Genomic DNA, 12,818 nt, shown 5'->3' with positions numbered 1-12,818 from the left:
CATCAGTGAGAATAATTATGGTCATGTTGAAAAAGAACTACACTAGTTATTTTAGGCTGTTATGATCTGATACAATACGATATTATATGATATGATATGGTATATTATATGATATATGATATGATCATTGGATATCATATCATTGTATATACTGTAGTTGACACCAATATTGTTGGTGTGTGGGATAGACGCTATAAGAGATGTGTTTTTAGTTTGCAAGTGTTCCGGCGTGTGGAAAAATCATTCTTGTACAGCAAATTGTACAAACCAAGCATGTAGAGAACGACACGCTGTTCTGAAATAACTGTAGGAATTGTATTAACCAGAGAGAAAATGCAGCCACAAATTCCACTACAAAGGCACATGCCGCCTTTAATCTAGGGATTTCGCCTAGAGGCAAAACTCAGTCTCTAAATAAGTTCACCAAGGGATTCCTATTGATTGGCTCCAGATATAATAAGGAAACATTTAGATTTCTGAGCTTCTCTCAGTGCCCTAAAAATGCGCCTCCCTCTTTCCCAAAAGACCTCCCGTAACGCAACATCATCCATTGCCCTACAATATATAGCAGCCATTATTCCAGTGGCACATTTTCCACTGAGTTAAAACCAGGCCTCTTCAACTAATTCACTTAGGGCCAGATGTAGGAAAAAGGGAAATTGCGACTTGCAATTTGCGAGTCCGTGCGACTCGCAAATTGCGACTCGCAATTTACCATGCAGAAAGGTGTCTCAGACACCTTCTGCGACTCGCAATGGGGTCGCAAAGACCCACCTTATTAATATTAATGAGGTGGGTCGCAGTTTGCGACCCCATTGCGAGTATGGGCACTCACGGGGATGGTGGCCTGCTGGAGACAGCAGACCACCGTGTCCGTGACTGCTTTTTAATAAAGCAGGTTTTTTTTTTCTATCTGCAGCCCGTTTTCCTTAAACGAGCTGCACTTAGAAAAAATAAACGAAACCTTTTGTTTCGGTATTTTTCAGAGCAGGCAGTGGTCCATAGTACCACTACCTGCTCTGAAAAATTGTTTGTGTGATCATTCACAAAGGGGAAGGGGTCCCATGGGGACCCCTTCCCGTTTGCGAATGAGTTACCATCCACTTCAAGTGGATGGTAACTGCGAGTTCATTTGCGACCGCTTTTGCCGTCGCAAATGAACTTGCATAGCGTTGCGAGTCGCAAATAGGAAGGGAACACCCCTTCCTATTTGCGAGTCGGAAACGCATTTTGCGAGTCGGATCCGACTCGCTAAATGCATTTCTGCATCGCGGAGAGGCTTTTGCGCCTCGCAAACGGCGTTTTTCGCCGTTTGCGAGTCGCAAAACCCTTCCTACATCTGGCCCTTAATCCCTCCCATTATCCCAAATCGTGCACCGTCTAGTGCTACAGAGTTATATCATCCCTATCTACAGTCTGTGAACTACCTTTTACACTTAGCAATACACTTTCCACTCACTCAGTTGTGCCTCTCCCTCTGCCCCAAACTCTCCCTACTCTACTGCACCAGATGGTGAGCCCTCATTTACCAGAGGGTGGACCTTCAATTGCCCCAAACTATGTATGTTGCACTGCCTCAAATACTGCACCTTCCACTGCTGTAAACCTGTCCTCTTTCCAATCTCACACTATGAGCCATTTCCCTCCGGTTACCCTACAGTCCCAAACTGGGCACCCCCGCTACCTCAAACAGCGCACTGTCCTATGTTAGAAGCTCTGCATTTTTCGCAACCTAAGACTATGCACCACACATCGCATCACCCTGTGCAACTTCCACTGCCTTTCACTTTCCCAGTTTGTACCTTCCACTGCATCAAAATGCTTCTTCCATTACCTCAAACCCTGCACCTTCCACTATCAATAACTCTGCATCTTCAAGTGTTTTAACACTCTTCACCTTCTACTGGGTGCACAATCAACACCTTTAAATGCTATACTGCCACTACTCCAAACTCTATGCCTTCCACTTACGCAAAACATGCAACTTCTCCCTTAAACTCTTTACCTTCACTGCCAATAATTCTGCCACTTCCAATGCAGTAAACTTGGGCATGCCACTTTCTGGGAGTTTGTGCCTTCTTTTGGACTAAACTAAGAATCCCCCATAGCTCAAACACTGCACTTCCAGTATTCTAAACACTATACCTATTGCTTTTTCAAACTACAGACTTTCCACAGCCCCAAACACGTGACCTGCTTCACCCAAATGCTCTTCAGTGTGTATACCTTATTGGACAAATCAGCAAATACAGGGCCAGATGTGCTATTGTACGGGTTGTAAATTGCACACTGATTTTTTGGAATCAGCGATTTATTGTGCAACCAACCGAGGTACTATTAAGTCAGCTCATGAAATAAGGAATTGGAGGGTGTCCAAGATTAAGGTCCAGCTTTACAAGAAAGTGGCGCATCGGTCCAGATGAGCCACTTTTCTTGCTTCACCCCTGCCTCACCTAACAACTCCATGGTTGTGCCTTATTTACAATATGGCACACCATGGCGGTCGTTTCCAAAATAGCGTCATAATTTATGACCCTATTGTTGCGCTTTGCAGCATTAGCGCCATTAATTATGGCGCTAGTCCAGCACAGCACTAGGGAGGCCCAAAGGTTACTATGGGTCCGTCATTTAACGCCTGCCCTGTGCAGGCATTAAAAATGACAGAAAAAATGCTGCAGTAAAATCGTGTAGATTTAACTGCACCATTTTTCTGGGCCTTCTAATGGGGGAGCGCCTGCCTAGCATATATTATGCCTGGCACAGGCATGTGGCACGGAGGGTTATAAAGTGGCAAAATGCAAGCATTGCACCACTTTGTAAATATGGTGCTGGGGAATGGCCTACTGAACGCCATATTAGCGTAAAAAAATGAAGTTAGTGTGATAAAAGCTGGTGCTAGGGCCTTGTAAATCTGTCCCAAAGTGTTTTATTGATATTCATGAGGCAGGTAAACAATATTTTAATCTCTCTGATTGAGGGCTTTCAGAGAGATGGTGGCTTGCAAGGCAGAGCAGACTATCATCCCTGTGAAAATATTTCAACCAACAATGATTTTTAATGCTGCCTGAGTTTTCTAAAGAAGATAGAGCTGCTTTAAACAAATGTTTTCCATTTTGAAAAACTTCAGAGAGATCAACTAGCTGTCCCTTAAACCAGTGCCTACTCCAAAAGAAGCTGCCACCACGATTCCTAAAGAGGAAGGTGTCAAATGAAACCCTTTTTCCTATGCAACTCAGTTGCCACCATTGCTTGAGAGACAGTAACCGGTCAATGGCTTGCAATTGAATTATGGGCACAAACCACTGATACACAGAAAAATTAATCATCGTCTGGAAGTGACGAACCAAACACGTCATTCCATGTTGCAAAACGATAAGCATTTCTAATCCAACGATTCAGAAATTCTTTCCAGAATCACTAAATTGTTTTATCACATTAGAGAAAGTTTTTCAACTGATTGAAAACCCTCTGTTTAGCGAATCAGAGGGTATGGTGCATAATTTTTAATTCCTCACTGTTTGTTCACTCATTGGGGAAGAGGACATCACCAATCCTACACTTTCTTTTGTGTGAAAAAGGCCACTTTATTGGAAACAGGTGCACTTACATTTAGAAATCTTGGCCTTTGCTTCACAAAACTAAAACCACACTATACAGCCATTCACCTGACCAAAACTCTCCCCCCTCCACTACCCTGCCCCCCTTTAATCTTAACCTTGCGATCTATTAATCCTTCATCCTTTAATACTGTTTTCACTGTCGAAGCAGTTTTGTATCCTTAACCGGCTCCTGATGCAACATAACAACTGAGCTTGCAACTAGCATAACTCCTAATGCCAAGTTTCCTTCCTGTCTGTCCTGTCCTGCTGTTGTCCACCCCCCTTCAGTTCTTAAAGTGTACTGCCAGGTTCGCTATCCATATCTCTTTTAATTGGCCTGGGAGCTCTCTCTGCCTCCACTTTCACCTGCTCCAAGCGACACCCTGAACAAGCTCAACCCCGTGCACCCGTCCTCCTAAAAAAGAGACCTTAAGCCAGCACACGTCCTCCACTCCCGATCCTCCCCTTCCTGCTTTCTAAAGGGGGGGGGGGGGACAAAAAATTCTCCTGACCCTTCCTGTCGGCCACCATGTCACCTGGCTAAAATGGTGCCCTTGTTATAAAATTGCACCTTGATATACCTGCAGCCACCCCAGCCCAAAAAATGCCCAACATAGCCCAAGTGCTGTCTTGGATTGAACCACCCTCTCAAAAAATTCCCAGAGGGGGTGGCCTCTCTGCGGTCTGCAGTCCCACCCTCCCCCCCTTGCCGGGGCCCCATTGGGGAAGAGGGGACATCACACACTCTGACACTTTCTTGTATGTTAAAAAGGCTGCTTTATTGGAAACAGGTGCACTTACATTTAGAAACCTTGGCCTTTGCCTCACAAAACTAAAACCTCACTATACAGCCATTCACCTGACCAAAACTCTCCTCCCTCCCCTACTGTGCCTTCCCCCTCCTTTTAATCTTAACCTTGCCAACTATTAATCCTTCGCCCTTTCATAATGTTTTCCCTGTCAAAACATTTTGCATCCTTAACCAGCTCCTGATGCAATATAACAACCGAACTTACAACTAGCATAACTCCTAATGCCAAGTTTCCTTCCTGTCTGTCCTGCTGTTGTCCACCCCCCTTCAGTTCTGAAAGTGTAATGCCAGGTACGCTAGCCGTATCTCTTTTCGTTGGCATGTGAACTCTCTCGGCCTCCACCACCAGAAAAAGGAAGGCCTTCTGACTTTTTCTGCTCCCCTACCATCTGGTCCTCACCGCTCCCATAAAATCGCCTTCAGGGTCTCCCTTATGTGCAAAAGGTATAGTTCCATGCCCATAAAGGACATATGCACATTATCCCCTCAAACAATTCCACATTCTCAAAGGACAGATCCATGTGCTCTAGATATGTTGCCCCTGCTTCAGCACAAAAACCCTCTCATCTCTTTATTAATTTTCCTTCTTGCACGCTCAATTGCCCCTGGTTTCTTTGCCACTCTCCAGCACCCACGTGGAACAAAAGCTGTCGATATCAAATGGCACCCTTTCCATTGTTTCAGGATCTCTTTCCGATCTCTCTTCATGCCTTTATTCACATCCAAGCCTGTTTTTTTCCACTAAGTCAGTCTCGCCCACATGTATCAACAAGATATCTGGACAGGCACCTCTGACTTTCAAATTCTGTAGTCACCCCAATAACTCCTGCCATCTCATGGCCCCTTTCCCGTCCCAGTGCACTTTATATCTCTCCCAGTCCAACCCCAGGTTTTCGTCAATGCTTGTTCTCCTCGCTTGACGTGTGCCCACTTTACAAAAGAATGACCCGTGACCCAGCAGACAGGAAGTCCACCTCTGGACCTGGCACGACACCTGCAAGTAAAAAAAATATCATCAGGCTCGGCCCCCAGTGCCCTGCTGGCCCCCTCTTCTCACATACTGCTGATAGCTATCTGACTTCCACCTCCCCAGTCCCATTAACTCATCCTGACTCCAACCCTTACTCCCAGCTTCTGTCGCTACACCTATTCTAAAAGAGTGAGTTCCGAACTGTGAGGCATAATGTCCTAATGCCGTGAGACATTTTCTCATAACTACTAACAACTGGTAGGAAGTGACTCTCTTACTATCTCCATGCTGAAATAACCAGCCCGCCCGGTCTCTCCTGTGTACCCACCATTGCTTCCCCAAAGAGTAAGAGCATCTCGTGACCACAGGATTTTTCCTGATAGTTACATGTACGCCCCTGCTTGCCTGATCTTTTTTTTAACTCTGTAGCCTTATTGACAAACCCCGTACGCTGAACTGAACATCGCTCCATGTGAAAACTGCCCCCCGCTTTGAGCCTAACAGCTCTGAGACTCTGACTCGCACCAACAAACATCCAAGACTTTAAGGTACTAAACAACAGGACTCCACCCCCTTCCAGGCATATTACCCGCAATGTCTCTACCAGCTCCTTCAACAGTTCCAACGAGATTGGCGGCCTTGCCCTTTCTCTCGTACCCCATCTCCCTAGCCCAGCCCTCAAACATCCTCTGTCCCATTTGACCAACTGATGGTGGATATCCCCACAACAATTTTCCCATGAACGCAATTCCTTCTAGCTTACCAGCTATGGTTATTCTTGACTGCCCCCTTTCCACCAAATCCATAATGCAGTGGTTCCCAAACTTTTTCGACCGGCGGCACCCTTCACCTACATTGGCCATTGCCCGCGGCTCCCCATTATGTTACTTTTTTTTCGGGTGGGCGATGTAAGCCCAGCCTCAGGAGTACTTCAAATTTTCTCCCTGCAAATAATTGGGATGTAGGCGATGAAGGTATTATCATATTGGTAACAAAATAAAAATACAAGTTGTTTACTTTTTTTTTAATTCAGTTAAGTCAGAAACAATACAATATCAAGAGCCAAAAATGTTTCCACGAATTAGCAACCGTTTTTGAACACATGTAAGATTAACCACACAACAAAGTTCTGTAGTAAATGTTTTTTAATTAACAAGAAAAACCAGGGAGTCTGAATGTGAACAAAATAGAAAGGCCTATGTTTGGAAAATCCTAGTGAGATGGGTGTGCTTGTTTTTCTTTACAAAGCTCCTCGAATCTTGGTGTTATTTTTGAGATCGCAACACGCATTTCTTTTTCAAGGTGAATTTTTGCCCTATATTTTGACTTTATCACTGCAACTGCTGAGAAACCAGCTTCACAAAGGTAGGAAGTAGCAAACGGGATCAAAACACGCAGGGCAATCTTGCTAATCACTGGGTATTCATCTTGAGTTTGGCACCAAAACTCAAGCAGTGACAGAGACTGGAATTGTACTTTCAATGTTGAGTCACTTGAAATGTCAATGAGCTGTTCTGCTTCCTCGTTATTGAAATGCTAAGGTATCTCAGCATTGAAGGGATCTCTCACCCATTTTATTGGCTCCACTTCATCCTCTGGGAAATATTTCTGAAGGTAAAAATGCAGTTGTGACAAATACAGAACAAAAACTGTCCTCAGTTCCTCCTTTAATGCCATCTCATTGTCTTGCAGAAACTTGTCCAATGAAGGAAAACATTTATAGTCACCTTTGCTTACACTGCCTTTCCAAAGGATGACTTTTTTCTTAAACCCTGAAACTTTGTCGGAGAGCTGCAAGATGTTAGTATTATTACCTTGCAAGGACTTGTTCAGTGTGTTCAGTTTTTCAAAAAGATCCAAAAGAAAAGCCATTTGTATTAGAAAGTCTGCATCAATAAATTTGTCAGCAAAACAATGTTCATCATCGTGTAGATATGAGTATATTTCATTCCTAAGCTCATACACCCTAAGCAGGGAGTTACCGAGAGACAGCCATCGAGAACTGCTGTAGAACAAGAGGCATGAGTGTTTGGCACCCATGTCTTCACACAGCTTAGCAAAAAATCTTGCTTTCATTGGTCTTGTTTTAATAAAATTTATCACTTTGGTGACTATTTTCAGAATATTATGCAGTTCTTCACTGAGGTTTCCTGCTGCTAGTGCTTCTCTGTGTATTATACAGTGTGTCCAAATAGCATTAGGTGCTTTAGACCGTATGCGAGCTTGAAGTCCTTGGTAGCATCCAGCCATTGAATGACCCCCGTCTGAACAAACTCCAACACATCTCTCCCAGTCAATCTGATTCTGTACCATAAAATCATCCACAACCGCAAACAAATCTTGACCGGTAGTTCCACCTTTCATTTCCTTACAGAACAACAAATCCTCAACTATTTTTTTTTCATTAACAAACCTGACATAGCAAATAAGATGGGTGTCTTTTTGGTTGTCTGTTGCCTCGTCCAGTTGGAGTGCAAAGTCTTTGCCTTTTAAGTTACAGATGAGCTGATCGTTAATATCGTCAGCCATATCGTTTATCCTCCGGCTGATAGTATTATTAGAAAGAGACACTTTGAGCAGCTGTTTACCAGCATCTTCGCCAAGCATGATGTTTACCATATCAACAGCAGCAGGCAAAATCAGCTCTTCTGCAATTGTGTGTGGTTTTTTACACTGTGCAACACGATAGGCCACTTTATAAGAAGACAAGAGGGCGTTACTGTTAACTTTGGCTTGTTTTGAGAAAGTGGTCTTTTGTAACTTGGCTTCTGTTAGTTTTCTTTGGAAAAATTCCCTTGGCTTTCCAACCACATTTGAGTGAAGACTTTCAAGATGACGTTTTAGTTTAATTGGAAGCATGGATTCTAAAGCCAAAACTTTTAAACAGATTACACATTGAGGACGCTCCTCATCATTAACCTGTACACATGTGAAACCATAATCTAGATACCTGTCATCATACTTTCTGTACTTGGTTTTTCGCTTCCCATCCTCTTTTTTCTCTGAAGAACCTGAGACTTCACTTTGCTCAGACGAACTTGAACTCGGTATTAAAAATCTCTTCATTGTCAATCATAAAGATGCCAATCAGTTCACACGTAGAAGAGAAGAGAAGAAAGGGAAAGACTGAGGAAGAGAAAAACGAAATAGTGTCACAATGGTAGAAAACAGAAAGCTGCAAGAGTGAGCTGAAGGGGAAGGAAGTGGTTTTAAAATCATTGAAGAGGCCTGAGATGGATTTAGTATTACACTGCCTCAGTATTCAGTTTTCCCACATTTAATTTCAGAAGCCCATGTTTAAGAGGAGGACTTTGGGTACTGGCGCATTTTTATTTACAAATTAAGCAATGTCGTTCACACTCCCACTCTGCAGTTTCTTGAGAAAAGGGGTGGTTTCTGCAGGGTGCAATTTTTAGCATCAAGATAGGGGCAATATGTGAAGGCATTAACAACTATGGTGCAAGGCAAAGTTGTTACCCCCTTAACAACAAATAGAAGACTCTCGATGGGCTAAAGGTCACATGGTGTACGTACGGTGTCAATCTCCAACTGTAACTTTGGTGAATCGTAATCCATGCCTGACTATGTCAAACCATACCAGCATGTGGTTTCATTTTTAGCAAGAAACTGTCAGGAAGGCTCACTAGTTTCCCATCTGCTCTAACTACTCTGTAAGTACCTGTACTCGACTCGAGGCATTCAAATGAGAGACATGTAAATATTACATCTAGTCATTTAAAGTTTCTTAAAATATCACATGTGCATTTCTTTGTCAAACAATATTCACTTTCCATATCTATCTTATGACTGCAGTATACATTCAACCAGGAATAAAAGTAACCCACATACCCCCTAACTATCCTCCGCTAACGCCTTTACAGATCTTCATTTCTAAGTTCACATGGCACTCAATATATATTTGGCTTTATAGCTTTTTTAGCCAATGTGCTTGAAAACGTTTTTATTTTTTTTAAATTGCCAATATATTCTACTTTTTTAAAACGTTCTTTAGGAACTACTCCTTGAACATCCCTGGGGAGAGCTGCTGCAGTAGGAAATTGGCAAGTTCTCAGGACCCCATTCCAGTCCATCATTATTTTGCACACTGTGCCACTTCAGTCTTTAGTCCCAGCCATATGCAAATCAGTCTTGACCCTGCTCCAATGTGAAGAGTGTGAACAGTGCAGCCCAAACTGCCTGACCAGTTCTTCCCTTAACCAGAGCACAACACAACTCATGACTGGTTTTGCCCTTATTAGGGATCACTAGCCAAATATTGCTTGGCTCCAGTGCCACAATGTGCCACAGTGTGCCAGGGGCCCACACCTGGGCCTACCCGCACACTGAAGTATACAGAAAAAAAATGCTTGATTTAATCTCAACCACTAGCAGTTTCTCAGGACCCCATCCCTCCAGTCCATCTTTATTTTGCACACTGTGCCACCTCTATTTGTATTCAGCCATAAGCGAATCAGTCTTGACCCTGCTCCAATGGGCATAGTCCAGCCCGACTTTAACGGTCGTATAGCCATGTTGCTTACCTGGGGAAATTTGTGTGGGAAATCTCCTAAGAAGTGTATAATGATGAGAACGAGCGCCTTTGTAATGTGTGGCCTAACTAGTCTTGTGTTTTGGAAAGAAAATAATTCTGTCATTTGAAAGCGTTTGTTTTCCGGGAGAATTAACAGTTATGTTAGTCTGCAGGTTCTAATCAAAACATTGGACCCTGGCACTTATTCCTTTACAAATTAAGCAGGGAATGCGTGTGTTGTATTACAAACACGAACAAACACCCTTCCACACTCCTCCCTGGCAGAGACTCTTCCCACCCTCCCAGCTGAGCACGAGGACACAGAATCTGGGCCAGTGACAACCAGCAAGGAACACACGTGTGCTCTGGCATTATGACCGGCACGAGAGCGGAAATCGAAAATAAATGGGGTGAAGCGTGGGGAGAGGCGTTAAAAGTTTGTATATGTGCACGCAGTTATATTCTCCAAGGTCTACACAGTCTACAATGTAGATTCCAAATTCTAAAAACGATAATAATTACGGTAATTACCTGACAATGAGCTGAAATTCGACTTGGAATGCTGAGGGGGCTCTCGGAGTCTCTGAATTGCCGCGCGCCTGTAAATGCCGAAGAACGTAATCACGCTGGGTGAAACCACAATGCAAGACGTTGACAGGTGGGGCTCGTGTAATCCCCCCCGACATGAAATGCTAATGTCTACTGCTCGACTGGAAAATAATTACCTCCCTGCGTAAGTTACGCTGGTATAAACCGCGTGCATAAATCGTTTCTGAAGTGTGGCATTTCATGTTTTCAAAAATGCGCACGGCGCCCCAGGCAACTTGTCACGGCGCACCGGGGTGCTGCGGCGCACAGTTTGGGAACCACTGTCATAATGAATTGAATCACGTCCTACACCCTCTCCCGTCCTGAGCCCCTTCACCTTGCCCCAGACCTCAGAAACTCCTGCCATGCCTGCGCATACGGCAACTGCATGGAGTGCATCAAGGAATTCACCACCAAGTGGACCTCCTCTGCTGCCTATGCTCCAAAGCACCTTTGGCATCTCTGTCCTGCACAGTTCCTCATCCGTGACCAGCCCATGGGACCTCTCCCACTGTGAACGAGACAAGGCATCTGCAATGTCATTGTTCACTCCCTGCATGTCTTGCCCTGAATGCAATGTCATAAACACCCCAACACAAAATACCTGAGCAGCTGTAATACCTGCGGGTCCCTGGTGGACTGTCTGTTCACTACCTGTACAACTGCCAAATTGTCCACCCTGAAGTCTATTTTCTTGTGCACTAAGAGGTGGCCCCACACACAGACTGCCACAATCAGGGGAAACAGTTCCAAGAATGCTATGCTCCTCCCCCCCCTCCACTTGTCCGGACATTCCTCGGCACACCAACGTCCCTGCCAATATATGCCAAAACCTTTTGCTCCCGCTGCGTCAGAAAATATCTGTTCATCCCACTCGCAGCAATGGTATGCTGTTAAATGATTTCAGGAATATGCACTGCATTCTCAAGTCTTCCTTTGCACCTACTTTGAGCGGCATGCGGTGGTGAGGCAGCGATTGCCTTGCTATAGACAGTCTCAGTAGTCTACAGAATGTCCTCCCTGCTCTCACTACTCTACAAGCAAAGTTAAGGTGCCTAACATGACCTGTATGTCCCTAACTCTTACCTTGCGTCTGCCCAACATTTCTTGCACCAGTGCCAGCATGGCCGTCCTCTTATCTTGTGGCAGTGGAGCCATCCTGACCTCTCTGTCCAGCTCAATACCCAAAAATGATAGAGGCGTACAGGGCCCCACCGTCTTTTCAGGGGCCAGGGGCACTCCCAAATCCCCCATGATAACCTTAAATTGCTGCATGACCTCCTCACACCTCGTTTAACCAGCTGGTGTGGCAAAGAAAAAATCATCCAAATAGTGGGTCACTTCCATATGCCCTGTGAGTGTCGTGAAAATCCATTGTAAGAATGTGCCAAAGCATTTAAATAACGAGCAAGAAATGGAGCAGCCTATTGGTAGCGCTTTGTCTACACACCACTTGCCTTGGTATTGAATGCCCAACAACTCAAAATCCTGTGGGTGTACTGTCAGCAGTCTGAAAGCTGACTTAATATCTGTTTTTGCCATTAGTGCCTGAGGCCCCAGCACCTCCACCATTTCAATAGCCACATCTACCGATGTGTATGACACTTTCATCAGCTCCTCCGGGATGAAGTTGTTTACCGACGACCCCTCTGGCCATGATAAATGATGTATTAACCAATGCTGCCCCCCTCCTTCTTGGGCACCACACCTATAGGTGACACTACAAGATCCTGCGTCAGCCAGTCAGAAAAAGGGCCTGCCATGCAACCTTCTGCCACCTCTTTTTTCAATTTTGAGTAAACCACCTCCTCCTGTCCTCTCATTGATCTAAGATTCTCAGCCCACTGCCGTACCCTAGGTCCTGTGTATCCTAGCTTAACTCCCCTAGTAAATTCGTCCTTCAGCAAGTCAGCATCCTCTTTCCTGTCATACTGCCCTAACCTAAACTTTAGCATGTCTATGTTAACCAGAGGGCGAGTTTTTCCCGCAGGTCCCTGGCCTCCCCATACCTTGGGTGGATTCTGCCATCCCTGTTGTGCTCTCCCTGTAATTTTGCTGTCCCTGTCCCATCTCGGTCATTGTTGGGGGATCATTCCCATAACAACTTATGAGGGCATGCCTCCCTGCACATTTTGAGCACTTGTGTATAAATTTACAGTACTCCCGAGTGCACATGCCCTTATAGTAGTCCCAACAGGCCCCGGTTTGGGCTGTCCCACTCCCTGCTGCTTGTCCCCTGTTTGCTGCCCCTACCTCGGCTGGGTCGCTTCCAAAAAGGCCAATAGGTGATGAGGAGCCCGCTGGCTGTGAAAATGTATT

The 12,818-nt window shown here is 44.7% G+C and overlaps 1 protein-coding gene across 1 annotated transcript; it reads right to left on the bottom strand.

Annotated features, from left to right (window-relative positions):
- Window positions 1-6,916: 6,916 nt before the first annotated feature.
- On the bottom strand, window positions 6,917-8,446 carry LOC138259755 (zinc finger BED domain-containing protein 5-like). Its single transcript, XM_069207642.1, has one exon. The coding sequence runs from the start codon at window positions 8,444-8,446 to the stop codon at window positions 6,917-6,919; it is 1,530 nt and encodes a 509-aa protein (XP_069063743.1).
- Between the last annotated feature and the right edge of the window lie 4,372 nt (window positions 8,447-12,818).

Source organism: Pleurodeles waltl, chromosome 9 (assembly GCF_031143425.1).
Source record: "Pleurodeles waltl isolate 20211129_DDA chromosome 9, aPleWal1.hap1.20221129, whole genome shotgun sequence".
NCBI lineage: Eukaryota > Metazoa > Chordata > Amphibia > Caudata > Salamandridae > Pleurodeles > Pleurodeles waltl.
Note: the sequence above shows the minus strand (reverse complement) of the source record. Positions and strands in the feature narration are given on the sequence as shown.